The 28,000-nt window shown below is 57.0% G+C and overlaps 1 protein-coding gene across 5 annotated transcripts; it reads right to left on the bottom strand.

The window, feature by feature from the left end:
- Positions 1–117: 117 nt before the first annotated feature.
- On the bottom strand, positions 118–18,785 carry Adam11 (ADAM metallopeptidase domain 11). Of its 5 annotated transcripts, XM_036198212.1 has the most exons (27): positions 18,506–18,785; positions 17,858–18,042; positions 10,562–10,638; positions 10,349–10,415; positions 9,134–9,219; positions 8,956–9,031; positions 8,495–8,561; positions 8,364–8,431; positions 7,928–8,002; positions 7,781–7,852; positions 7,473–7,639; positions 7,018–7,102; positions 6,822–6,912; positions 6,650–6,701; positions 6,142–6,241; positions 5,973–6,044; positions 5,760–5,852; positions 5,385–5,465; positions 4,837–4,887; positions 4,675–4,738; positions 4,333–4,432; positions 4,045–4,164; positions 3,786–3,954; positions 3,579–3,693; positions 3,404–3,494; positions 2,722–2,739; positions 118–2,238 (listed from the first exon to the last, which is right to left on the bottom strand). In XM_036198212.1, exons 1-27 carry the CDS (start codon positions 18,567–18,569, stop codon positions 2,223–2,225), a joined length of 2,322 nt encoding a protein of 773 aa, XP_036054105.1. In that variant the 5' UTR covers positions 18,570–18,785; the 3' UTR covers positions 118–2,222. The 5 variants fall into 5 exon arrangements, with proteins under 5 accessions (XP_036054105.1, XP_036054103.1, XP_036054107.1 ...); XM_036198210.1 differs by lacking the exon at positions 118–2,238 and having other exon boundaries at positions 2,245–2,739; XM_036198214.1 differs by lacking the exon at positions 118–2,238 and having other exon boundaries at positions 2,245–2,739; positions 8,368–8,431.
- Between the last annotated feature and the right edge of the window lie 9,215 nt (positions 18,786–28,000).

Raw genomic sequence — 28,000 nt, 5'->3', positions numbered from 1 at the left:
TTCCCTTACTGTCCTAGGTGCTGGGGTCCTCTGCAGAGGACCTGTCATACTCCAGAGTCTGTGTGGAGAGGATTGATTGACTCAGAATGGTCACTGACAGAGAGGAGAGACACAGGCTGATGTGAGCTCCATGGAAGCCCAGAATGTAATCTTTAATCTTTAATATGGGCCCCTGGCCCTGCCTCCCCACCCCAGCCCAGATGACATATTTACAGGATGTGTAGAGACCCGCGTCCAGGCCAGGTGAATGCAGCCCCCTCCCCCCATTCCTTCCTGGGTGCTGCCAGGCAGGCACTGCTGGGGTGGGGCAGGAGATGTGGAAAGTCGGGGACCGGGGTGAACTTGTCACAGGAAGTCTTGTGTTCATGTTCCCACCAAGGACACGTGGACACATCTGGTCATGCCCTTGTGTGCAGAGGCCTTCACAGTGGTGCAGAGGCATAGATCCACACGTCTGTGCCCAGGTGCACTGCCACCTGTGTGCGGGTGTGTCACCTGTCTCAAGGGATCCCAGCAACAGTGCAAAAATCCAGCCTTTCCCCTGTCCTCAGCTAGTGGGACTGGTGGGCCAGAGTGTCTTGTTGTCACTAGGACAGTGCCAGCTGGGGCTCAGTGCTGAGGACCCCACTCAAGTCGACACCATCTGGCCATCCCAAAGGCTGCCAATGGGTCCTATGCTCCAGGGTGCCGCTGGGGTGGTTTAAATAAAAGAAGCCATTTTTTTTTTTTTTCCCATGAGCATCCCTCAGAGAGGCCTCAGAAATAAGATGAACACAACGGGGAACTCTCTGGCCCTGGAGTATCCAGAGCCACTACTTAGCCTGAGTGGGGTGTCCCCAAGAAGGGGGTTCCTTTCATTTGTGGCTTTCATCCATAAGGGAGCCTGCTCCATCCCGCCCAGCCAGCTGGCTTTAAGGGCAAGGGGCCAGAGCTCATCTGTCCCACATAGGGTCCTGAAGGCAGGCCACAACAGACTGCGTGGGAGGGCTGAGCAGCTCTGCCAGCCTTGGCCTAGCTTTCGGGCTGGGCTGTAGGGAGAACCAGAGGAGGGCAGACAGAGGAACATTTGTAAACTTACTACTCAGCCCCAGAATGTGGATGATGAATAGAGGTTTGATGGGGGTGGGTGGGTGAGGGAGGCTTGAGGACTTTCCCATAGTCTACCGTGAGGCTCACCCTTTCCTGATGTCTCTTACATATCATACATAGGCACTAACCCTGGGTCTCCCCTGGTTCTTCCTACCTAGAGTCCTCCTTGGGAAGGTAGCTTGCTCTGGAACAGCCAGGCCACATCAGGGGGCACTTGAACCCTGAGACAGCCCCAGAATCACCCTTCTTGAGAGGGGAAAGGTGCCATTTTATTGTAGGGACTATATTTTCTATACCCCCAAATGCATGCACCCTGGCAGGGACAGAACCGTTGGTTTGGAATTGAAGACAGTCTGGGGCAGAGGGTCACGGCACCCATGAGCTAGGCAGTGGGCACGGGACAGGCAGCTTTGGTTTGAATCAGCACTCTGACTTCTTCTAAGCTGGGTGGAGGCAGGGCACACAGAACTGCCCAGCCTCTGCTGGGTTCAGTGACAGAGTTCCAGTGTGGGCCTTCCAGAGAGAGATCTGGGAGGTCTCAAGGCCACAGGCCTTCCAGGCCGGCCTGTAAGTGTCTAAACATCCCTACAACTGCCCCCTGGCCCCAGCAACCCAAGGTTACATTCATTAGTTAAGATTCACTTAAAAAAAGAAAGAAAGAAAGAAAAGAAAAGAACGTGGAGATCAGCTCCTTCTCATGAGGTCCCAGAGAACTACCACCCTGGTTCCAGCTGCCTGGTTCTGAAGAGGGGCCAGGGGCCAGCTGTGTCCACTGGTGGCTACCTGCCCCCACCAGGCGCCACTCCAGGCCCCAACCTGAGCTGTGGCAGTCTATGAAAATGGGAGCTACATTCACGGGGGTGGGGAGTGGGGTGGGGACGACATGTGCAAGGCCAAAGCCGCATGAGGGGGTGGGGAACTGGGCAGGAAGTGCCGCCCTCCAGGCCCCTCCACCCAGGTGGTCTGAAAGATGAGGCCACAGTCCCAACCCCAACCCCTGTGCAGCCAGGAGTTGAAGGGATTGGACCTGGAAGACATTTGCATGGTGCCTCCCTCCGTGGCAGGGCGGAGGCAGCCTTGTGGTCCGGGGCTGAGACGGTGGGTGCCAGGCTCGGAGGGAGCAGCGTGGCACTTTAGGCCCCTCCGGACCTGGAATGGAGAGAGGGCATCAGGAGAGGACATGAGGCTGGGCCCTGAGGGAGAGCCCTCCAGCTGCCCCCACCCCCTCCCGAGGTCCTGGAGGCATCAAGTCACAGGCTGGCCAGGAGGGGGTCTGGCAGAGGTCAGACAGCGGTGGCATGGTAGACAAAACAGATGGGCTAGGACGCAGAGGGAGGCCCCCTCCTAGGGGCAGGGGTTGCGGGGCACGGTTCCAGCGCCCACCCGGCCATGGGACCCGGCTGCAGAAAGGACAGCTGAAGGTGGACCAGGGCCCAACAGGCGGGTGGGCAGGAGGAAGGGCCAGAGCGCAGGCTGAGGACTGGCTTCCCAGGCTGCCTGCAGGGCTGCGGGAATCGGATCGTCCCAGCTCCAGGTCAACAGAATGCAAGGGGGCGAATGAAATGGAGACAAGGACAGCGGGAGGGATGACGTGGCCGGCATCACACTGCCCCCTGCTGGGTCGGGTCGTACCTTCCACGACGGATGTTTCTTCCGGAGTCAAGGAGAGGACAAGCAGAGAGAGACAGGGAGAGGGAGGAAAGGGGGTCGTGTGAACCTCCTCTTCTCTGAAGGAATGGCCTTCTATCCCAGGAAAACCTTCTGCCCCACACATGGACCATGGAGATCTCCTTCAGATTGGTGGAGGGTTCAAGCCCCAGCTCTGTCACTAAGTCACCTGTGACCTTGGGCCTCAGAGCTCTTCAAGTGCCCAGTATGGTATCTAGAACAGACCCTAACTGCAATGACCTGGATCATGGGCTGGATGGGTATGGGGAAGGGGAGATGGACGAAGACAGATACATACATACACACACACACACACACACACACACACACACACACACACACACACACACGCACACGCACATCTCAGGCCCTACCCACCTCTCCCCTGGCAGTGCTGGGACACACTGAGCCAACTGAACCCAACCTTCAGCTTTCAACTACAGTCGAGGTAGTTACTGTAAAATCTGGTGTTTAAATATGAGCAGGTAATTGTAAATGTTCAGACTAGAACCTGTGGGCTGACTTGAACGAGTGATGTGTGAGTTCTGGGTGAGCTAATCTGTCAGGGAAGCCATTAGGCTCCAACAGTCTGGGGTGCCGAACCCCCAAGCACCTGGAGGGGATCTAGGGAGCGTGTGTCTCTTACTTAAATCCCCAGCCCGTGCCGCCCAGGACGATGGCTGCGACCAGGACAGCCCCGGCGATGGAGCCAATGATGATGTTGGTGCCGCTGGGACCTGGGGAGGAGGGCAGGGCTTGGTTGGCAGGGACAGGCATGGAAAATGGGCAATACAGACCACGCTGGCCAGCTTCAGCCTCACCTTTGTATCTCTCTGTCTCCCCGGTGGGAGGGGACGTGGGCAGGGGGTTGTGGATACTGCAGTCTTTGCCCGTCCAGTCTGGCTGGCAAATGCATTTCCCTTCATTGCTGCAAACCTACAGGTGAGGTGGGGCCAGCACAGGTAAGCGAGGCCATGCCCCTGGGTGAGCCTCCTCTAGCGTGCTACCCCTGGCCTTCAGACACCCACCCCGTGGTGGGAGCAGATCCGGCGTTCCCCGCTGCCCGGGCAGGTGCTGAAGTTGAAGGCTGAAGCTGGGAGGCAGCGGTGGTCTAGGCACAGCATGTTGGGTCCACAGGCCGTGCCGTCCTCCACATAGCTCAGGTCTGAGCCGTCAGCCAGCTGCACGTGACCTCCCCTGGAGAGATGGGATAGCCAGCCTCGATCCCTGCCCCCCACCCTGGCCCCACCCCACTTCGTCTTCCCCAGCTGTGGTCCCAGACAACACCTGCAGTCCAACTCCTTGCCCTGGTGGTAGAAGGTGACACTGCTGATGTCCGCCCCCAGGTCCCCTAGCCGAGGGGCTCCAGAGATGTTGACGCATAGGAGGAAGCCACAGAGCACATCCCTGTTGGGGCACAATGGGGACAATGAGCCCAAATTTTGCCTCAGACCCAAGTGCTCCACCTGCGTTCCCTCTCCTGTGGGCCTCACAGGCTCTTCCTGGAGCCTGCTGCCTCCACCTCTGTAGATTCCCAGAGCCGGGATGCCCAACAGAGAGATGCCGCCTACTCACTGCTTATTGCACTGGACCCAGCCAGATCCCTTGCGCCCACAGTTCCCACGCTCTGTCCCCTCCACATTCAGCTTCTCATAGCAGAAACGATCTGCAGCCGCTAGAGAGAGAGAGAGAGAGAGAGAGAGAGAGAGAGAGAGAGAGCGCATCACCCTCACGAGCTCCGCAGTCTCCACTAGAGCTACATCTCCAATACTCTGCCTGATCCCTGGGATTGATGCCCAAAGTCCTCAGAAGCCACAGGTCAGTGCAGGGGATGTCCAACTAGAAGCAGTCCCAGCCTGGTTCTCAATTCTAAGTCCCCTCCCCCAGTCTCCATTCCCCATACCCAGCTGGACTCACCATGGCCCCAAAGGGCTTGGCACTGCCGGTCCCGGGTTTTACAGCGGCCTCCATAGCAGCGGCCCTAAGACCCAGAGTAAGTAAAGCATGAAGGCACTTGGAGGGTCAGCGTGGAGACAAGACCACATAGAGTTCAGACAGGAGGACACCCCATCCTCATACCTGCTCATGATCACAATAGTAACCATCCAGCTTGTGCAGGTTAGGGGGACACTGTAGAGAGAGGGGGGGGGCTGGCTGATCAGAGTATCCCAGGTCTGAGCTGAGGGACCAGGGGGAAAGAACGTAGGAAGTAAATTCTGCCCAGATTCTCGTGTACATGGCTCTTCCCCATCAAGGACAGGGGCCTATTTGGCTCTGAGGATTTGATTGGTAAATGCCTAGGCTTTTCCGGGCTTCCTCTGCTTCCTGACCCATTACCCTGGAGGCTTGAGGCCTAATTAACCAATGTTACTACCCACCAGATCCCTAGCATACGCTAGACACGGGTGCTAGGCAGTAGGAGTACCAGCCTGACTACAAATGCTTGTTTAATGACTGAAGGAACAGAGAGCTTCGGCTCGAAGGACCCCCTTCTCAGAGAAAAAAAGCTGAGGCTGGTTAGCTGTGGCCAGCTGCTAAGCAGAGTAGTCAGCTCTTCAGATCGAAACTTAGAGGGGAAGGGCTGTCTTGCTTCAGCCTCCACAGGACGCCCGCCCGGGTTGGCAGACCTGGCTTGAGTCGCCAGTGCAGGTCTCTGCGATGTCACACTCGTTCACCGCTTCTCGGCAGGAGACACCTCGTGGCTCATACTAGGAAAAGCATGCATGTTTCTGGAAAGGATAAATATCTCGCCGCTGCCCTCCCAGGGTATCCTACCGTCCTCCTGGAACCTGGGTCCCAAGCCTAGTCCCGGTGTCACTGCCCATCCCCGGCCTCCAACTCTAACCCGCCACCCCACCCGCCCCATTGACGCTGGCTTGGGGACAGGCCCCGCCCACACACATACTTGGCCCCTCCTCCCTCCCGCCTCTCGTCCAGGGCATCCAATCACCTCCTTGCTCCTGGCCCCGCCCTCCCTCCCGCGCGGGCTTGATCTTTCTCACCTTGCAGCGGCGACAGCAGAGCCCATCGCTGCACATGGCGTCGTGAGTCAGGGTGCATTTCTTGCAGCAGTTGCCACCCGCCCGGCTGCACTCCTGAGAGTAGCGGGGAGAAGCGGAAAGGAGGGCAAGCCCTCATCCTCGGTCCCCCCCGACTCGGTCCTCCCCACTCCCGCCTCGACCCTCCTCACCGGAGACCACGGACCGCTGGCTCACCTGCACCGAACCACAGTCGCACTCCTCTCCCGCCTCCACGAAGCCATTCCCGCACTCAGGAGGGTCCAGGAGCTGGAGGGGGAGGGAATGTCGGGAGCCTGGCTGGGACCCTGCCCCCCTCCACCCCCCGACACACACACACCCGCTTCCCGGTTCTCCACGCTGGTACCTTGAGGGGCTTGTTGAACAGGCAGCTCCCGCCTCCCTCCTGCAGAAACTGGTTGTATTCGTCGATGCTGCAGCGCGAGAACTTGCGGGGCAGGTAGAACCTGGGCAGACGTTAAGGGACTGTGCCGCTGGGGGTAGCCCTCCGGCCCTCCCGCGGGGAGGGGGGAGGTTACCACTGCTGGGGAGCTGCCCAGTGATTGCACGACAGTCAATCCCACAAGCCCATCTAGGAATGGGTGGAGCACGTCCCTTGCGCTCACTTCACTGAACCTCGGGACAAAGAGCCCGGTGTTGGAACGCTCCGGAGGGACGGCGCCTCGCACGAGGCTCGGGCGCCTCCCAGTGGCCACAGAGCGCGCTGCAGTCTAGGCGATTTGGGTGTCCTAGCCTCCCTGCGCTGTGTATCTTGGAATCCTGAGTGCTCCCGTGAGCTGGGCCTCTTGAAGCCACCTATCCAGACTGCCAGTGCTACCCCAAACCCTTTCCCAAGTCTATCTATAGGAACTCACCCAGTGTCCTCCATGATGCAGCCCAGCCAGATGTCTGGACATTTGCAGTCCCCTATGAGGCAATTTACGAACACATGAGATAGGGTGCAGGGGTACCCCCAACACTGGCCCCTTATTCATTTCTTGAGGTGCTGGGTGGGTCTGAGATGGCTGTGGGCTTCAGGGTCGGTACCTGCCGAGCTGCGGTGTTTATTCCACATCATGCCCAAGTTCTGCCCTAGCGTCTGGGCCAGGGTCACCGCCATAGCACCCATGTTGCCATACTAGGGGTGGGGAAGATGGAGCACAGGATATCCATACCCTTCCAACAGCCATTGTGTCTTAGCAAGCTGCCCCCTTGGGTCCCCAGCCACGCCCCTCCTGCTCACCTCGTTCACACCTCCACCCCGGGAGAGTGAGCAGATGCCCCCCACATAGGCCGCTCCACTGCTGGTGCTCTGGAAGGTTCTACCCCTGGAAGGGAGACAAAGTTAAGGATGACTCCGCAGAAGCAGCAGTGGATTCAAGCCCTTCACATTAGCCTGGTGACCTCAGGCTAGCCCCTCTCCTGTTTGGGTTCATTCCACCCTTAAGCCAAACCAGAGGTCTGAGGGCCTTGAATTGCGTTTGTCCCTCATTAGGGTACTGGGTCGCTGAGGTAGGGATGATGGGCAGTCTGGCAAAGGAAAGGCAAAGAGTATATCCCCTGTGCAACCAAAGGTGCAGAGGACACCCAGCTGGCATGTGGCTGGGAGCAGGTGGCAGGTGCAAGGCGAGCCCCACCCGCAGACGCCAACTCCACAGCAGCCAGCAAAAACAGGCAGGGCGTTGTGTGGGGACTCACGAGAAGAGGTGGGTGGCATCACTGGGCTCAGGTAGACCCTCCCGCCGGTAGACCATAAGCCGAGCCAGGGTCTCCAGTAGGTCATCCTGCACCTGGATCTTGTCCCCATCTGCCCATGTTTCCATGGCAACCAGCACAATTCTTGTGTTGAGCTGTTCCTTGTATATCTGGGCCCAGAGAGAAGATGGGAGGGAGGGGTGCTGGAGGGAAGCTGCATCCCCAAGAAATGGGGGTCGGTGACTGACAGTGCCCCCTGGATGTGTGGTGGGGAAGGATTAGGGGGTGAGGGGCCTAGAGGTGCTGCTCACCACATCCGCCAGGTTCACAACAGACTTTGCGAAGTTGCTGGTGAGGACCACTGACTGGCGCATCTGCTCAAACTGCCGAGAGGCGGGAAGAAGGTAAGGCTCCCCTGGGCCTCTCCACCCAGGGTCCCCCTCAGCCTGGGAACTTACCAGCTGGTGGTCGTTGATCACAATCAGTTCTACATACTTGGTCTCGCTGTGCACCGTGGGGTGGCCCCTGCGGACCTGGGGGGCGGGTAGGCACTTGGAATCAGTCCCCTCTATGTCTGGGCTCACGGCCAAACCATGGGCAGACATGTGGGGAGGGGCATTCTGGTCTCCAGTCAGGGATGGTGCCAGCCCCCAACTGGAAGAAAGTGCCACCCCTCCCAGCCTGGAAATGAGAGCAGAGGACACACAGTGTCTGAGGACCCCAAAATGGGGACCTGTGTAGACAGGTGTAAGGGAGGAGTTGAGGGGCCCTTCCAGGAGGTAGTTCCCTGGCTCCTGACCTCTCTGAGCTCTTTTGCCCAACCATAGGTGGGGATGACCTGCCCTGGACCACAGTCTAAGGTCTCTGCAGCCCGAGGCTATGCGGGCCCCGTACCTGCCTTTTCCTCCTCAGCCTGGGCCAGGTGGGAAGAGCAGACTGGGCAGGGCCAGCAAACAGGCAACCTGTGGGGAGCAGTAGGTAAGAGGGGCCCCGCGGTCCAGCCCCACCCGCTTCCCCTCCCTTACCTGGTTCCCTGCATCCGAGGGGGGCTGGGAGGAGAGGGGTCCGGTAAATGAGGTGGGGAAGGGGTCCCTGCAATGAGGGGGATTAGTTCTTGGGGAGCCAACCAGGTCTGCTCTGGGCCCAGATTGGAGGCAGCTCGAGCCCTTCCCCCACCCCACCCTGGGGTGACCCAGAACTGGCCAGAGCTCCCATGTCGGATCTGATCTCCCAGATGCTCAGATTCCAGGGTCAAGACCTGGGGGCGCCCTGAGAGACAGGGGCAAAGGACACTGGAGCCCAGTGAGAGGTCACTTGGGGGACAGAGGGGACATTGGAGATGAGGGCACAGAAGGCAGGAACCAAAGCTGGGGTCACCCAGGGCAGTGAGGCTGAGGTTGCTGCAGGAGAGGAGGAGGTACCATCGCTGCTGGGGGAAGTCACAGCATGACCATCAGGAGGGCAGAAAGGCCTAGGCCTCGCTTACCTGTGGGGGTCCCCAAGGCCCAGCCATCTCTTTGGGCTCTATGATGTAAGTCAGGTTCCCATCAGAGAAGACTCCGCTGTGGAGAGAGGCAAGGTTCCTCACCATCCTGGGCCTGGCAGAGCCCCCCACCCCCCCTGCCCAGCGCCCCCCCACCCCGCCCAGCGTCCCCCATACTCACTGAAGCCCCTGGCAAGTGGAGAATGCAGCAAAAGAGTGTGTGTTACCTCGGAGCTTCCCATGGTAGTAGCAGTGATCTCCAGCCCCCTGTGGAACAGCAGGGCTGTGCGTCAGACACCCTGTCCAAGCATGGAGGAGGGCGACCATGCAGGGACCGCGGTCCTAGGAATACCGGGCGCTCTAAACCAGTGGGACTTCTAATTCCTCTGTCACTGTGAACAAGCTCCTAACACTTTCTGGGTCAGCTTCATCTACCTCATAAAATGAGGACATTGGGCCACACAGCAGCTCCTGGCTATTGGTTGGGGCTGGTGAGGGATCCCAGACTCCTTTGGGACCAACAGATGGATCTGACATGGTACCTGCCACCCCCCCCCCCCAGGCCCTGTTCTGAGCACACCACATACAGTGTGTCACTTAACCAGCACCTGCTGTGGATGCACCACCACCCCCTCGTGCACAAGCTCACAGTCACATGTGGTCTGCAGCTGAGGGACTGACAGCATGGGTTCTCCTGACCTGGCTCATAGGTCAGAGGGGACCAGCAGCACCCGCCTCTCCCAACTCCGCTTCCTGCGGAATTACTTGTGCTCTAGTTCCAGAACAGACTGGGGGGGGGGGGGGGGAGGAGCTATTTATAGACACTCATTCATCTTTGTTCAGGCTCCAGGGCCTCCAGGGCTGGGACCCTAGTGTGGCAGGCATCTGGGACTCCCAGGGCAAGAGGAGGCTCAGGGGTGGGTAGAGCTCCTGCCTAGGATGTGCAAGGCCCTGGGTTTAGTCCCTAGCACTCCTCAAACAAGGGAGGGGTGGTCATCTCTTCCAAAGCTCCCTCCCAAAGGATTCTGGGGATAGAGTTAATGGGATACAGTGAGGATCCTATTATACCTCCATGCAAGGGAGTCAGGCCCCAGACTGAAGGAGGGAGCTTCAGGGACCCACACCAGCCACCCTGCCCTTCCTAACTGTTGGTCTCCAGAGCCTCTAAGAAGGGAAGGATGGGCGGTCCCTCGACACCAGGCCATGTTGAGTGTGTCCTTGACATACCTCCACCAGCCACCTCCCTGTCCTCTCCATTTCTCTGTGCTGGGGTTCTTAGAATCAAAGCCTCCACACGTATGTGGCCAGCTACCTCTGACCCCACACCTCCAGCCCCACCCCTGCATCTTTAACCACAGAACAAACACCTCTGCCCACTTGATCCAGAGTCACTCACAGTGCTGTGTCGGGTGGTCCCCTCCCGGCTGAAGTGGCGTTCCACGTACTGCGAGGACAGGAGGTGACTGAACAGCAAGACAGAGAAGGGTCACTTGGTGAGGCCAGGTCCTGCTTAGCTCCCACCCCAGCTAAGGATCCGCGTCCCCCAGTGGCCCCAGCCAGCCAAGCCCCACGGCCCATGGCCCACTCTCGGGCTCCAGGCTACACTCACTGGTTCAGCTCCAGGTCCAGCGTGAAGTTGGAGTTGAAGGCTGGGATGAGGAAACTGACCTGGGCCAGGTGCACAGGCTGGTGTGGGGAAGGGCAGAGAGGAATCAGCCTGGAGTTGGGGGAGGGGGACCCAGAGGAACCTTGGGGAGACCCCTCTCTGGGGTCCTTGTCCTCTGAGACCCCGTTCCTTCCCTGAGGATTGCTGTTCAGCTTTGGCCACAGCCCACCCTCCACCCAGGTCCTGGGGCATCCTCTGTCCTCTGGCTACTTTCTGGGTTAGTCTCCTTGAGAATCAGGGACAGAAGGGGATAGCCTAGCCTGCCCATGGCCTCATTTCAGGCTCTCAGAACTGTTGATAGGGCCACCCCAACTTCATGGGAACAAAAGGGAGCCCCCAAACATTCCACAGAAAGGCAGAAGGATCCCTAGCTCATGGGTGGGCAGGGAAAGGGAAGCAGGCCCCCAACCCCAATCTACACAGGAGGACTTGGGTTTTCAGACACGTGGAACAGGTGGGAATTGACCACGGGGGCCCTAATGCTGGGCAAGGGCAAGACAGCACCACCTTGAGAGGAGGGTAGACCTCCCTCAGCTCCAACCTATTGCCCTCTGCCTGCCCAAAGCGGCTTATCTTTAATATTTCAATCCCACAGTTAATTTTTAAACACGGAAGTTTTCCTGATAAATTTTTCAAAGGGGCATATGCTGGGAGGCTCCAGGTTGCCATGGCAATGGACTAGGCCTGAGCAAGATGGCTGCCCTTTCTGCCTGGGTGCCCAGCTGCTTGGCGGGTGGGAAAAGAGACATCAAAGGCTGGAGGGAAAGATTCACCCCACTCCCAGAGGAGGGGCCACAGAGCTTTGGGTGAAGTAGGAGCTGGCCTGAGAGTTACAGTCACCTTAGAGACCCACCCGGGGGCCTAAGCCCCACCCCAAGCTGGCAACTTGTCTTTGGTCTTCCAAAACACTTGGAAAGGTCTGCAGGCTGAATTCAGGGGTTGGAGTCTGCCTCCTACCCTGTCTGTTTAGGAGGGTGGACCTCCACATCCAGGGCAAGGGCCCATGCATTGGTCTGAACTCTTCATCAGCACGGCCATATTTGATCTCTCCAATAACCCCGTGGGGCAGCTGCCCCTGTCCTTCCTGACAGCCAGGAACCAATGCATGGAGCCACTAACTGGTGTGCACAAAGCCACACAGGTAAAGGTGTTATGCATGCCCTGTGTGGTGAGGCAGTCTGCAATCACAGCACTTGGAGGATGAAGCGGGAAGATCGTGAGTTTGAGGCTAGCGTTGACTTCATAGTTCCAGGTCAGCCTTAGCTCCATACTGAGACCTTGTCTCTCAAACAGAAAAGCGAGAGAGAGAGAGAGAGAGAGAGAGAGAGAGAGGGAGAGAGAGAGAGAGAGAGAGAGAGAGAGAGAGAGAGAGAAGAGGCTGATATTCAACCACAGGAATAGATTTCTGGGGCCTGCCTTCTAGAAAGGTGGCAAGAGATGGAAGTCGTCCCAGAGCCATGGGAGGCCCTGGAAATACAGGCAAGGAGAAGCCAAAGGGCCAGGGCCTCCGAAGGCAGACCTGTGAGCCCCAAGGACATGGACTCACCCCACCTCAGGCTGTCTGAGGTTCCAAACTCCACCCTAAGCCCCCAGAGCATCGATCAGACTCAATATAGAGAGCCAAGGGCAGTGAGGTCTTGCTGTTCCCCCCACCCCCAAGCCCTTAACCTGGCCAAGTCTGTTGTCCCCTCCCCTAGGCCTGTCCCGGTTCGGATCATCTCTCCTTCAGCTCCGCCAGGGCGTCTCTGCTCTCCCCACCTCAGGACAGCTCCTGCTTGTCTGTCTGTCTGTCCCTATCCTGCCTGCTCAGAAGTTGCTTTCCGGTCCCCTCCCTTGATCCTGTTCTAAGCTGTGCAACCTTAGGAATGACCCGGAAGCCTCCCTGAGTCCCAGATTTTCCATCTGATGAAAGTAATGTGGGTGAACGTTGGAGCTGGGAGGCAGGCTTTGCAGGGGCCACCCTGATCCCACTCTGGGAAAGCAGTGAGAGACAGGGCAGGTTCTATTTCTCCAACAGCCTGCAGCCCGTGAGGCTCAGCTATGGGACACGGGGCTCAGCCTAGGGAAGACCAGCCAGGAGGGGGCTCTGTACAAGGCAGTGGGAGACAGTGGAGAAAGAAATCAGGCACCAAGGCACGTTGGCCTGGCCCAGCTCAGTCCACTTTTGGAGGGAGAGCCGGATAATGCAAGCCCAGCCTTATCCCAGGCACTGGGCTGCTGGCTCCAGGACCAGCAAGGCCCTGTCCAGCTTTTAGCCAGTACTCTACCAGTCAATAGCTCTCCTTGCCAAGCTGGCCCTCTGTCCCTGCAGCAGCCCCAGCCCTGTCTCCTCCCATTACCCTCCATCCTTAAGGCCTTCCAGTCATGAGGTCACAGCAATTGGCCACCTCAGCCTCTCCCTGCTCAGTACTGCTCAGGATTGGACATGACCCCATGCCCTGTGCTTGCCTCTTACTTCTTGGCGACCTTGTGCTTAGGTGTTCTGTTCATTTGATCTCACCCTGCCCGGGCTGGCAGGTCCTCAGGGAGCAACACCAGGTGGTGACAGGCCCAGGGTCATGCTGGGGAGGTGCCAGGCCAAGTCTCACTCCTGGGCTGGAGGCTGTGTCTGCCTGTCAGCTGTGGTGACCTGGCAGGTGACTGACCCTTCACCCGACCGCCCTGTGACAGGTCCTCTGCTGCCTCCCAGGCACCTGCTTCTGCTTCTCCACACCCTCCCTGTGTTGGGCCCAGCCAGATCATAGGACACCGAGACAGACAATTGCCTCTGCTTCAGACCTACACTCTCAACAGTGGGGAAGGGGTGCTAAAGATCACCAGAATTCTAGGGTGCCCCAGAAAACCTGAGCTGCAGAGTCTCGCTCCCCACAACCTCCAGGAACTGCCCCTCAGTCCTCTGAACCCAATCCCCTCCAGCTCCTCAATCTGCAGAACCAACACTTGCCTGTCCCCAGAAGGCTCAGCCCACTCACAGCTCTCAACCTCTAAGTATCCAGTTTTGGGTTTTGTTTGTTTGTTTTGTTGGTTGGTTTTTTAGAGACAGGGTTTCTCTGTGTAACAGTCTTGGCTGTCATGGTATTCTGTAGACCAGGCTGTCCTCGAACTCACAGAGATCTGCCTACCTCTACTTCCCGAGTGCTGGGATTAAAGGTGTGCACCACCACACCCTGGCTTAAGTATTCAGATTTTACACACACACACACACACACACACACACACACACACACACACACACACACACACACGCACACACACAAATACACACCACATACAGACATGCACATATACATACACATTTGGACACGCAACCACTAATTCACCTTTTAATGACCTTCAGTCCTCTGTAGTGAGGGCTATTATCACCTTTCTCCCCATCCAACTGCTCAGCAATGGTCCGGTGATCTGGGCTGGATGGGCAGTGGAAGACCTAGGGAGCCATTCACCCCCATCCTCCGTTTCTCTGTGGTTAAAACGTGGTGCCATGAGCATGATGTGAGGCTCAGCTCAGCACGTCATTACAGTCAGGGTCAATTATCACGATATGGAGATATGGAGGACCTCTAAAGCCTGGCAGCTGATCGGGGCTTTGAGGGTAAACTATTTCCTTTCTTTACCTCCTGTGATGGGGACATGAACGGTGGCTTTGTGCTCCAGCTCTGCTTGGAGTGATTTACCTGTGTGGGGTCACTTCACTCTCTGTGCTTGGAGACACTACCACCTCGTGGGACTGGGTGACAGGAAATAGAGAAAGAGCCAGAGAGATGGGGGCCTCGTTTGGGAGCCCCCCTCATCCAGCAGTCACCCCCCAGCAGCCACCAGCAAAGGTAGAAAGGCCCCATTCATCAACAGGGCAGCCAGCGGGCCACAGACAAGAACAGGTGCATGCATTTCCGATGATTGGATTTGACCTAAATTTTTGAGGACAGAGTCACCCTTACAGGGTCATCAGTCCCTCTGGGGACAGACTCCGGACAGCTGGGCTCCTCGAGGCAGCCAGGAGGGTGCTTGGGTAAGGCCAGGCCCACAGGCCGGGGTCTTGTGGGAGGACTGCAGATGTCACACAGTGTGCCTCCTAAAGTACCACCTGGAGCTGCACAGGTAACCCCCAGATGCCCTGTCCTTGGCTTCAGCCACCCATCCCCTTCAGAGAGCGCCTCCTCCCCAAGACCCAGACAGGGCTGGGTTGCTACTCTGCCATAGCAGCAAATCACAGCATGGCCTTGTCTCTGGGGGGCCAGCATCCATGAGCTTACTGTCCCCATGTGTGCCTTGCATGGATTGAGGTCTCACCCACTTGCCCTCAACTGCTGTGTGAAAACAGCACAGCAGCTACTGCCTGGCAGTTCTTGAACGTGCTCTCCCAGTGACAGCCCGGCTCAGGTGAGAGTTGCCTGCAGGCCTGGGACCCCGAGTCCTGACCTTGCTTGCTACCCACAGCCTGATTTCCCTTTGGCCCCCCAAGGAGTTTGGTTTTCTCAGGGCCAGGCAAGATCCACATAACAGCTCCATGGGCCACTGGATTCAGTCAGTTGGCTTACTCTGCCCAGACGCACTTATGCAGTGAACAACCAACGCAATGGACACCACGGTCCTCTTGTCTCCCCTCCCCCACACCCCCACCAGCTGCAGGCTCCCTGAGACCATGGCCTTCTGGGTTTGCAGTTCTCCCACGTCTCCAGGACACTGGCCCAATCTCCTTCCAAGTAAGAGAAACGAGGTATTGAGGGCCTCAGCAAAGCAAGCTGAATCTGGGAAATGGGAACAGAGGCTCTGGCTTCTGGAGTCAGATGAATACTAACCAACCCAGACCTCCCACAGCTGAAGTGTGCCCCAGCAAGGTGTGATGGTGACATGTGGGGTCTAATTATGTCCCAAACCTGCCCTCCACCAAAGCCAGGGGGACCCCAGCACGTGAAGCACTTTCTCACTGCTGACACCTGGGGAGGGCTGAGACTCACGTTATCATTAGGAATCAAGACAATGAAGCTCTTCAGAAAAGGGACATGACCAGCCGCAGGCCAGAGCAGGTGCCCTGTGGCCAGCACAGGCATATATCCTCCTGCATCACCAGGGATGACACTGAGTGAGGTCTAGCCTGCAGTGCAGTGACCCTGGGGAAAGGGTCTGGGCAGAGGCTGGGTATCTTCTATTGAATCCTGGCTCTTTCAGTCCTGAACTTCTGACCCTGGGAAGCAGTGTGTGTGTGTGTGTGTGTGTGTGTGTGTGTGTGTGTGTGTGTGTGTGTAGGGGTTTAGCAGGACCTGGTTCAGCCAGGGGACTTCTTGGACATTGCTGTGTCCTCTGTCCTTCCATCTTTCTGGTTCTGGGAGAATTGGAGATGTTGCCCCTCAGCCCCCAATTCGGAAACTCAGAACAGTCCAGTGGGCAGTGCCCTGGGCTTGGAGAACACCGCTCCTATCACCAGTTTAAAATCCATCAACTTTGGGCAAGCCTTTCTCAGTCTGAGCTGGCTCATCTGCAGAGAGGGGCAGAGCAGAGTATCTGCCTATTCAACAATGTAATATACACGCAGCACTCAGCGGAGTGCCTGGCTCCAAGTAGCCCATGGCCTTGGCCTCTACAGCCCCTTTACCCACCTGAACAGGTTTCTAGCCCTTGGAAGCTGAGGGATGGAGATGCCAGGGCCCCAAGCAATTCCCCTGGGGAGGATGCATGAGGTCCCTAAAGGGACTCAGGCCTAGAGAAATGTCCACTGGAGATAACCACTACTCCAGATCCACAGAACTCTCCACTCCCACACCTCAGCCACTTCTTATGTGTTGGATTCAGTCAGTTGCATAGACCCAGCTTCACACACATGCCAACCCACTCACCCATCAGAAGAACATCCAAAGAACCCAGTCCAGCCCCACGGCACTTCCCCATCTCTCCCCACTGCCCAGGCCTGCTGTCCTAGCAAGAACTAGCTGAAGGCACAACCTACCCAGCCGGAGCCCCCCCCTTTCACCCCTGTGCTTCATCAACTATACCTTGACCCCACTATTTGTACATCCTGTAAAGCTCAAGCCAGAGTCCCAGCGGTCGGGCAGGGTCAAGTCCACTGTGGAGTGAGTGCTCAGTTCATAGAAAGCTACAATAGGAACCGAACAGCAACCAGGACACCCTACCCCTGGGCCTGGGACATCCCTAAGGCTCACTCAGCTGCCTCCCTGGGTGCCAGAGTGGGCACTGAAGTTGGCCTCCACCCCACCCCTACCCTCCAGCAGCTGCCAGCTCAGGACCATTAGCCCCCTCCCCTCTCCTCCTCAACACAGCCCTGAGTGATGGTCCATCTATTATGCATGCTTCTTCCTGCTCCGCTCCATTTCTCAACTACTCCCCACCCCTGCATCACCCCCCCTTCGCCCCCCTCCTTAAGGGCTTTTAACCAAGTACATTAGGCAGGGCCAGACGCCTGTCTCATCCGTTCCCCTCCTCCCTCTGCCCAGCCGAATTTACCTCCCACCACTCCCAGCTGCCCGAACTTCTCAGACCTGGGTTTGCCCCTCTCCTGAATCTCCCCCCACACACCTCCTGTTTCTTACACAGCCCTCTGCCGCCCCTGTTAGCCTGGCTAACTTTCAGCTTCAAGCTCCTGGAGAGCTAAGGCATGCTGAATGAATATTCCATCTGGGTGATTATTATTCACATGATGTTAATTAATTATTAATTGCACCTAATCTCCTTCATTCCTAACCTTCCTCTGGGAGGCAGGGGCCCAGTAGCTTGAAAGGGATAGGGTACAGGTAGAGCTGGCGTTGGCAGATGCATTCTGGGCCTCAGATCATTTCTGCAAGGTCCCACCTTCAGCTAGGCAAGAAGAATAAGTCTGTGTGTGCACAATGGGAAACTGAGGCAGGAGTAAGCATTATTCCACTGAGGGTGGCTTTGGTGGGACTTAGGAGCATGAATCCCTGACTGGGCGCTTAGCTGCATGGTACTGCCCTGCCCCCAAGTCCTGTTTTAGACAGAACCACTGATTCTGGTTGAGGGATGACCCCAAGCTAACTGAAACCTGAGCACGCGGGGCAGGGGGTTTCCACAGTGATAGGAGGGGCCTGGGGCTGGAGAGTCCCAGTGTCCTCACTCTTGGGCTCCAGCCCCACCTGATGGCCCATTGCCGGCAAAGGGAGGCCGCTGCAGGAGCTGCAGCCCCAGCGGGTGGCACCGAACCCTGGCTACTTGGTGAACTGCGAGGTCTCCTCCAGCCCCCTGACTTCACCACCCAGCCCCACTCACCGTCCCCCTGGGTGGATCCTGGCGGACCCTGGTGTCCACTTGCGGCTTTCGGACCTCTGCCCCGGAGCTCTCCCTTACCAGCCGGCTGGGCTCTGTGACCTCGGGGCCCTCTGGGCTCTCTGGGCTCCCCATCTGGGCTGAGCTCCTCCAATGCAGAGCTCCGCTGGGACCCAGGGCCCCAAGACCTGAGGAGGCAAGGCCATAGCTGCAGGCAGATGCCCTCCATGGGGCAGGAGACTTGGGATGGGGGGGCACGCCCCAGCCCCCACACGGTCGCGGCCCTTGGAGCCCAGTGAGCATACGGGTGGGAGGATCTGGCTGCCTTGGCGAGGGAAGAGCCCCACGGGGAGGGGGCCGAGAGCTTCATTCTGCCCATCAGTCACGACTGCCCCCCCACCCCCAAACCCGCAGAGACCTGCAGAGTCCGCCGGCCAGCTTCAGGGGGATGGTAGCGGTAGGGCCAGCCAGATCCGGACAGGTGGGTGGAAGCACCTTCTCTCCCTCTCCCGCTCCCCTACCCTCCCGCGCTCGGGACCCGCTGTCACCCGGAGCGCTGCAGGAAAATGTGGTTGCAGCAGAAACCGCCGCAAAAGCCCGGGGCGCGGGGCGGGCCAGGGGCGCAGGGGCCAGGCGGCCAGGGTCACTCACCGGGCGGGGGGAGCAGCGGCAGCAGCAGGAGAGCCGCGATCGCCCAGCGCCGCAGCCGCCTCATGGTTCGCTCATAATCCTCCGGGTCCGGGGGCTGCGGCTGCGAGCGGCGCGGGGAGGGAGGGAGGGAGGAGGGAGGGAGGGAGGAGGGCGGGGGCGGGTAGCGCCGGCGGCGGCGGCGGCGAGCGGAGCGGGCGCGCGGGCCGGGCGGGGGTCGCGGGTGGGCGGTGCGGGGCTCAGCGCGCTCTGGCCGCGGCCATCCCGGCGGGGATGCAGGGCCGGGTTAAGAGGCGAGCGGCGAGCACGTGAGCTCTGGTCCCGCCCCTCCGCCCCCCGGGCGGGCCCGGGCCTCCGCTGCGGTAGGACAAAAGGGGCACCGCCCCGGGACCCCTCTTCCCGGCACTCCCTCGGCAGGTGCACCCCATCCTGCGACCCCTCCGCAGCCATCCCCTCGCTTAAGGAACTGCAACCCGTAGATTGGCAGGTGGGGGCTGGCAGGACGAAAAGGGTCGCGGGCTCTGACTCAGGGATGTCCCATCTGGGGAACTGACTGGGTGCGGAGCGTGGCTGATGGTCCCGGCACACCTCTAGGACTTAGCGCTCTTGAACGGGGTACCCCAACCCCAACGCCTCTACTGACAGACGATTGTGGCACTTGGGAATGTAGGGTATGTTGGCGTAGGGGACAGAGGTCCTGTTGAACACACACACACACTTCAGTGCCTCCTCTAGGACCCCTAGATCATCCATAGCAGAGGTGGTCACTGCATCCCTCCCACATTCACTGTCTAAATCTGTTTCCTAGGCTGCCACCTCTTGACAAAGAGGTCCTGAGTTCCTCAGGTGGGAGCATCCTTCCCCCTAAACAAAACACAAACTACCCAGGTCGATAATATATGGCCACATGCTCCATTTGTCTTCCATGGCCAAGTCTTATTCAAAGAGAAGTTACCTGGAGCCCTCAGATGTATGTCTCTGGTCAGATTAGGCTGTTCTGTCTGTAAATACTGGTGACCCACCTTCTCAGCCGTGTCCCCAAGCCTAGTTGACCTGGTTGAACCTTTCAACCCAGTTCTTGGGCTTCTTGGGCAAGGCAGATGCAATGAGGGGCTGGGATCTCTGACCTCTCGGAGAGGCCCTAAGAACTTCATACCTGACTGAGACACCAGGAGTGTGTGGGGCATGACACAGGTCCCTGGCTCCGATTAGTAATGCCTGGCCTGGGGACTGAGTATGTATGGTTGTGTGGCCGCTGCTAGGTCCCATCCTGACCTCCCAAGAGCACAGCATTTTAATCCCAATACTTGGGAACCACAGGTCACTAAAGGAAAAGTGGAGGCAGGGAACCCCTTCCCGGGTCTCTGCTCCCTCAGGGCCTCTAGCTTGTGACAGCACCCCCCACCCCCAGCTCTATTTTAGGCCCAGGAGAGGTGAGAAGGCGATTTCCCAGGAGGCACTGACATCAATGCTGGGAACGAGGTGACTTCCCCTCTCCCCAACCACCTGCCATTCCAGCCCCAGATGTTCAGCAAAGCTGAGCAAATCCTTCCTCCACTCTGGAAACATCCTGAAAACCTCCAGGATGCTTGGGTGAAGGGGCTTCTGGGATGAGGGCCCTACCACGTGGTAGTTCCCAGAATGGCAAGATTGTGCTCTTCATTTTACTGAACTCTAAGTCCCCCAGCTGCTAATGGGGGGTGTGTGTGTCACAGGCCAGGGTCCCATTCCTCACTGGTCAAACCTGTCTTCACCTCTGCCTCTCTGTAGGTTCAGAGGGGACTTGTACATCTGATTCCTAAACTTCTAAGCCACTTGGCATTCCAGACCTCAGAGTGACTGTCCACCCCACCATGCTGTGTCGGGTACCATGGTACATTGGCAAGCCCTGATGAGGTATGCCATCAGACAGGCTAGGTGGGTCTTTTTCACAGTGGAGGACCCGGAGGCTGGATTCTGGGTCTCTCCACATATCTAGGACCACACAGGGAGTCTGAATCTGAGGTCCAGGACTTGAACCGCTGTGGTTTCTGACTGTGATATCTTTGCTTCTGGGGAGACTTTCCTGGCCCTGGGCAACATTTTTTTTCTGGTGGCCCCCTAAGCCAGTTTGGGTTCAATTATGACTCATTGGCCCCCAACTCACTTATGCTTTTGGGTTCTTGGCTCTGTGTGGACCCAGCTGGACTGTCCTATGACTACATCTCACTTCCCAAGGCAAGGGGCCACCACCCATCTTGAACCCTTTCATGTTTACTACAAGGTGCCCGGCCCTCCAAGCTGGCTTTGGCTCTCCTGCCCCCACCCCGCATGGGTCAGGAGTTATTTGTCTTCACCCTGGAGGCCCTCCTGTTGGGAACTTCAGAAGAATGGGGACTGTCTCCCTCGTTAGATGGGCTCCTGATGGAAGCTGCCATCTTCTCCGTGCGTGGGTAGGGCCCGGGCCCCCTCTTAGAGTTGCCTATGGCATCCTACCCCGACACCACAGCCATGGCCTGCCGCTTTGACCGCTGCCCAACCAGGGGGGTCTCCCTGGCTAGTACCTTTCTGTCTTTATGCCACACTTAGGGTCCCATTTACCCTCATCAGAGGGAGAGTTCTACCCTCCCTCAGGAACCCCACACCAGGCCCCCCCCTCCCCGTAGTTCTCTCTGTCCTTAGGCCAATTCTCTCCTCAAGTTTTCCTACTAAAGGGCCAAGCTGGGTGGGTGGAGAGCCCAGATTTTGCTTTGGAAACTTGAGGCAGGTTGTCCTGGGCATGCCACAGACAGGAACTGCCGCTGGTAGAGCCACGCAGGTCTGGTCCCAGGTCTATCCAGGGGACAGAATGAATGGAGAAGTGGATACGAACAGGCCTTGAGATCTAATTAATTTATTTAAATACTGTGAGTTCAAGGCCAGCCTCGCAGGGCTACACAGTGAGACCTTGTCTCAAACAAACAAAAATATTATTGGAGCCAGGCATGGTAATGCCTTTAGTCAGTTGGATCTCTACATGGCAAGTTCCAGGCCATCCAAAGCTGCACAGCGAGACCCTATCTTAAATAAAACAGTCTTGAGACTCTAGACTGGGGTTCCAACCCTGGCTCCCTCATTTATTGCATATTTGACCCTTCTGCCTCCAGGCCTGGCTCACAGGCTGCAGAGAGGGAGCAACAATCTTAGCAACAATCTTAGCAGAACTTCACGCATTTACAGAGCCCAATGCTCTGCAGAGGTTCCATCAACTGAGCCAGCAATAAAGTGGTTAACAAGCTCTTTGGACCTTGTTAAGCACCCATGACCCACAGGCTTGCAAGCCTCAGGGATCTCTCTGCGCATATGGCTTGGATGGCATGATTCTGAGGGGTTGGGCGAGGAAGTGCTGTGGAGATATTGGTGAAATTATTAAGGCCACTCCACGTAGTTAAAAGGGAGGTTTATTTTGCGGGGTAACTTACAAATGAAGGGGTAGGTTGCAGGGTCTGGCAAAGGTATAGGGCAGTCCGGCGGTGTTCTCTGGAGAACTCTGCTCGGTCTACCTCCAGTGTCCAGGGTCCCAGAACCAAGAGAGTGACCTCCTCTCGATCCTTGGTCTTCCGCTTCCTCCTCCGCCCTGCCTTGTGGGCGTGATCATTACTGAAGCCTCAATGGGGGTTGGAACTTCCAGGCCAATGCTGGGATGGCTATCCACTACACTGTGGCACTTAGGAAGTCCATCTTGCTTCATCTCAAACCCAGCCCAGGCAGATGCTCTTCTCCTTTGAGTAACCTCCCCAAACCTCCTACACCTGCTGTGGCTCCTTCAAGTGGTCCTCCAGGAAATTGTGCAGCTCTCGGGCTTTGCCCAGAGAAAAGGAAGCTCTACCTGGGGTCCCAGGATCCCCGGCACACCAGCCTTTGAGGGACTTATGGGACATAGAAGTCAGTCTCAAGGGCCCAAGTGCCCCTTCTCTTTCCCATAGAGATCTTCTTGAATACTGGAGACTTAGCCTCAAGAGGGCCTGGGACAAACGTGAGACTGCCCCTTAGCAGTCTCATCCACTTTATTATTATTATTTTATATTTTATTTTGAGACACTCTCATCTTAAATATCCTTGGCTGGCCTCAAACTTGCTATGTAGCCGAGGATGACCCCGAATCTCCACCTTCTGAAGACTGGAATTACTGGTGTATACCATCATTCCTGGATTATGCCATGCTGGAGCTTGAACCCATGGCTTTGTGCCTGCTAGGCCACACTCAGCTATGTCCTCAGCTGTTCATCCATGATTTATACCATAGACAAGGACAAAGGTTGTATGGGACTAAGCCGATCTAAGTGTGTGGAGGGAGAGCACACCACTGGGGGTTCACACCAGTCTGTTGAGACAATGTGCCAAGCACCTCACACACGTGGGGTTTGATGCTTGCCATTTCCTGATGGACGGGAACTACCACCACCTTCATTTTTCAAAGCTTATGGAGTTATGAAGTAAGGCTTGGACTTGAACTTAGGTCTATGTAGCGGCAAAGTTCATAATGAGGGCTCACAGACATAGCTGAAGATGTAGTTCAGGGTACAGCAACTGCCCAGCATGTGCAAGAGTCTCTAGGTGCAACCCCAGGGAACCAGAGAGGACAGCCACAGAGGCTGCCCTCACCCTGGCGAGAAGACTAGGACCTCACAAGGCTAGATAGGGGGCGGAGGAAGGACAGCAGAGATTTAGAAGTGGAGGAGGAGGCAGGTGGGTGAATTAAGCAGGCCGGGGAAGGAGGTGGGACTTGAATCTAGCTGGCTACGGGGTGAGGGACAGAGCAACTCCAGAACAAAAGGCAAAGGGAGCCAGGCCTTGTTTTGAGGGTGGATTCCTAGGTAGGACGGCCAAACGTGAGCTTTGATGAGGTCAAGGTATTTCACCATGGGGAGAGACTCAGAAACCATCTCAACTACACCCCTCATTTCTTCCTTCCTTCCTCCCTCCCTCCCTCCCTCCCTCCCTCCCTCCCTCCCTCCCTCCCTCCCTCCCTCCCTTCCTCCCTCCCTCCCTCCCTCCTTCCCTCCCTCCCTTCCTTCCTTCCTTCCTTTCTTTCTCTCTCTTTTTTAAATTTTTTTTTTTGAGATAGGATCTCACTATGTAGCCCTGGCTGTCCTGAAACTCACTATGTAGACCAGGCCGGCCTTGAACTTAGAGATCTGCCTGCCTCTGCTTCCTAGGTGCTGGGAATAAAGGCATGCGCCACCACCACCTGACTGGACAGGAGTTTTTTGACAGCAGGTGACAAGTTTCTCTCTACAGGTGACTACTCACTGGACAGCAGAGCTAAAAGTGCCAGACAGGACAGGGAAGAGGGGACAAGGTAGGGAGGGATACGTGCCCCGAGCACTCTTGGTCCCAGGCCAGGCTGCAGGAGGTAGTGGCATTCACACGCCTCCTTTTACAGGGACCTACACAGTACTCCAGTGACTGTGGACAGCGGTCATCTGGGCCCTACCCTGTCGTGGGTTACTTCAGGGCAGACTGAGACCAACACGCTGCACTCCAGCCTGGCCTCTTTGCTCTAAGTTATTAACAAATGTATTGACACGTCCTGAATCAGAATTGTAAACCTGAACCGCATAAAAAGGACAAACAGGGTCTCCGAGGAGCTTGGTGTACACAGTTGCTCTATTTCCAAGCTAACAACTCAGGTCCTCACCCACAGCTAGGCCCCCCTTTCTTCCTCCAAAAGGAGACAGAATAGCACCAGACTTCTGGCAGCTTCAACATTTAAAGAGACAAGCACACAGGCAGAGAGGGTGAGAAGGACCACGGCACAAATTGTAATAAAAAACAGTGGCCAAGGGATCGATAGCAAGCCCATTTCTGGCTCCAGATTAATGGCTTGGCTGTGAGAAGAGGGAGGCGGTCCTGGGGGGGGGGGGGGGGGGGGACACACACTTGGCAGGTGAGACCCTGACCCTGAACAGCTCTTGGTGGGAAGCTCAGTCTAACTGGGGTGCTGGGAAGAGCTGAGAGGGCTGGCTCCCCAGAGGGCCTCCAGCCTCATCCTGGGCTCAGGGGAAAGGTCGGTGCTGGGTTCCGGCTAAGTGCATGGGGAGGCGAAGCTGGAGCACCACAGCCCAAGCCCCTCCTCTGCTTCATATGTTCCCGAGGATCTGTGTGAGCGTGGGGGGGTGGGGGAGGGGACACAAACAGCCATTTCAGAAGGCAGGAGAGACCACATGCTTGTGGGGAAGGAGGCTGCCGTGGGGGTGGGCAACACCAACTAACCCTTGGCTCTGGAAAGAGGCAAGTGCTCGTTGGGGGTGGGGTGGGGTGGTGGCGGCAGGAAGCTGGGCCGCTGCTCCAGCTCCTCTGTGGTCCCTCTCATGCCAACCTTGTCCCCGTGGGCAGCTGGCTGTGGCTGGGCAAGCCTCTGCTGACTTCTGTCTGGTCTCATCCGTGGATGGAGGTAGAGGGCATTCCCAGTCCAGAATCCTTTAGTCAAAGTCCCGACAGACTGGCAGTGTGTTTGCACTACAGAGCTGAGCACTACAGTCGCTTCCCGACACCCCAAAGGACTGGGACCCCTGGCTCTTTCGGGGTGGTCTTAGGCTTTGGTCCTCCTGTTGTTCCAGCCAGCCCTGGTCGGTGGGCAGCACCCACACAGGTACACCCCGGATCTGGCCCTGCAGTTAGGAACTGTCTCTGGGATTCACAGGAACAGCATTCTGCCAGCGATGAGCAGGGGCTGGGCCCAGGAGACAAGACACGTGGAGAGGCTGGGGCCCCCAAAGTTATTGGAGCAATGGGATCCTATGCCTGCTGGGGAAGCAAGGGGGAAGCCATGGGGGCTGGGCATCGGCAGGCCCACCTGCTGTTGGGGGCCAGTGGGCTGACAGCTAGCTGGAGACTGGGAAGCAGCTGGGGAACTGGTCAGTCTACTGGCAAAGAGCGCCAAGGGCCACACACTCAGGACCCTCAGATTCTAGGGGCCGTCTTCCCACAGGCCCCTGACTGGATGGTGCAAGGCCTGCTAGTCTATGTGAGGGCTGCCAGAGAACGGGGTCTGGAAAGGAGAGGCAGTTCTGAGTGGCCAAGGACAGGCAGGAGGCTCGGGGGCTTGACTCAGGACATGGAAGAGGAAAGGAGAAAGCACGTCTACTACCATTTGTCTTGGCACCGCAGAGACTAGAGGCTCGTGGGACAAAAGATGAGGTGTTTGGCCAGATGGCCCCTGGCTGCTTCTCAGCCCTGTCTCCAGGGAACTGAATCTTGTGCTGGCGGCTGGCGAGTGCCAGGTCTAGGTCAGAGCAGGGGTTCATAAGAGCTGGTCAGAAGGTACCTTGGGAGGCGGGCACAAGCAAACCAGATGGTCCCCCCAGATTGTGACATCTTGCTTCTGGTCCTGGCATCTCACCAAGCTGTTGCAGGGTCAGCTGGTGCCTTTATGCTGTCCACTGTCCCATTCTGCTCTGGGACACCCGGAGTCTGGCCGCCACTTTCCTTCTTCATCCCAGGAGATGCCGCCCTAAGATGGGATGACTGGCCAGGGGGTGGACTCTCAAGACAGAGTGGGTGACACTCAGAGCCAGGGACCCTGACAGCCTGTGGGGGTAGACACACATCCTGTAAGAGGAAGGCCTCCCTACCAAGGGAGTCTGCTGGGTTGGGCTGAGGACAGGGAAGTGGCCTGTGCAGGGAACCTCTGCGGGGGGGTTTTGTGTGGTGAAGGTGGAGGGCTTTGTTCGAATTTGCCATTCCAGGGCAGCCAGGGCTGTGTGCTTCTTTTGGCTCTAAGATCTGTGGTTGGGGCTGGTCACAGAATGGATCAGAGACTGTTCCACTTGGTGGCTGTGCCCTTTGGTCGCTGCACAAGGCAGAACAGAGCTTGCTGTCTAAGCTGAATCCAGAGGTAGTGATACAGGCAATAGGGGGAAGCCCCAGCTCCAGGTGGGAGAGTGTCTGTCCTTGGTGGACAGCAGGGGAAAGCTGGGATCAGCAGACCCCAAGGTCCTCACTATGCAATCCTTTCTGGGGTGGATAACTTCTAGAAAAAGACCTTGCTTGTCAACCATCTGGGAGGGACCCAGGGACTCTGTACACCCATTTTTAGCTAGCCAGAGTTGCTCTTTCTCCATCATGCCCACGGCCACCTCTTATATGAACTGAACAGAAAGACAGTGGAAAGAAAGAAGAGTCCAGCCTGGCTCCTGACCGTTAACCTCACTCGAGGTTCTGGGTGCGACTGGTTCTGCTCATTTGGGGAGGCTGGCCCAGGAAGGTATGTCCACAAAGCTGTGGCAAAGCCGTGTGCTGGGCACTCAGAGGATGCTGGCCAGGGGGAGGCACAGGGCATTACCAAAGACTGGGGTGGGACAAGCCCAGATCCCAACGCTTCTGGTATTACACACGCCAAAGAGGAGCCTGGGCAGGCAAGGTTCCTTGATGATTGGGACTCCTCAGAACAGTGTGGGGAGTGGCTGCCCAGAAGGGAAGGTGCTCATCACAGAGCAAAGGCCTCTTGCAGTATTCACAGAACTCCCTTCTTCCTCCTGGGCATGGTGCATGCAGCTGACCGCAGGTTTGGTCCCCCACACTTGAGTTCTCTGGGGAGGGTAAGGAGTGGGGACACATGGTCATGGATGGGACCCCCAAGGAAGGCTGCTGCTTAGGACCTGGAGCTCAGACTAGGGAGGGGAAGACCTAGATGGCACAGTGGGCAGGCCTGACCTACATCTGATACCACATAGCCCAGGTGGTTCGAGAAGCACCAGAAGAGTCTCCCTGTGGGCTCTCTCATCTGTGCTCACCTCACTCATGTGTCTGACACCACAGGTGACAGTGAGTGGGGATGCCGAGGACCCTTGTAAGGAGTTCCTCCACATCTACAGTCTCTGACGGAGGGAAGGCTCTCAAGAGCAGGAAGGGGCTGTCCTGTCCTCAACTTCTTCCACTTCAAATCTCCTTCTCTCACGCTAGCTTGATCCTCTCACAGCTGCCTCTTTTTACTCAGGACTTTCAAACCTCCTCCTCAAAGCCTGGCACAGTGGTTCACATCTGTAATTCCAGCACTGGGGAGGCCATGCAGGAAGGTCGAGAGTTCGAGGCTAGTCTGGTCTAAAAGGTGAGACACTGTCTCAAATGAAATAAATAAGACAAATCTCTTCTACAAACTGCTCTTTGGAATTTCAGCCCCATATTGCAAAGAGCCTAAAGGGCTTTGCTGTTTGGTGTCCTAGCAAATTCAGAAAGTCCAAAACATTCCCTTTTAAGGACTTTCTAAGTACAACTCAAACTGAAGAAACACACAGAAAAGTTGATACATTCGACTGTACACAAGGCGTATATATACACAGCAGAAATCATAGGCACAGTTAAAAGAGAATCCACCAATTACAAAGATACTCACAAATTAATAAAACGGGGCTCAGCGCCCTAATGCACAGAGGGCTCCTTCCAAATCACAAAGGAAGTGATCAATAAATAACCCAGGAAAATGAGCAGAGTATGAAGAGGGTTCACACAGGAAATTCAAAGGAGCAAACAGGAGAA

Source organism: Onychomys torridus, chromosome 8 (assembly GCF_903995425.1).
Source record: "Onychomys torridus chromosome 8, mOncTor1.1, whole genome shotgun sequence".
Classification (NCBI taxonomy): Eukaryota; Metazoa; Chordata; class Mammalia; order Rodentia; family Cricetidae; genus Onychomys; species Onychomys torridus.
This window is presented reverse-complemented; position numbering and strand designations above follow the sequence as displayed.

Excerpts from the sequence above, each read along its gene's own strand:
- Adam11 (XM_036198210.1), bottom strand. The coding sequence starts at position 18,569 with ATGAGGCGGCTGCGGCGCTGGGCGATCGCGGCTCTCCTGCTGCTGCCG. Across the intron at positions 10,416-10,561 it reads CTGGACCTGGAGCTGAACCA|TCACCTCCTGTCCTCGCAGT; the intron begins GTGAGTGTAGCC and ends CTTGCTGTTCAG. Across the intron at positions 8,003-8,363 it reads GGCTGAGGAGGAAAAGGCAG|GTCCGCAGGGGCCACCCCAC; the intron begins GTACGGGGCCCG and ends CCCGCCCCCCAG.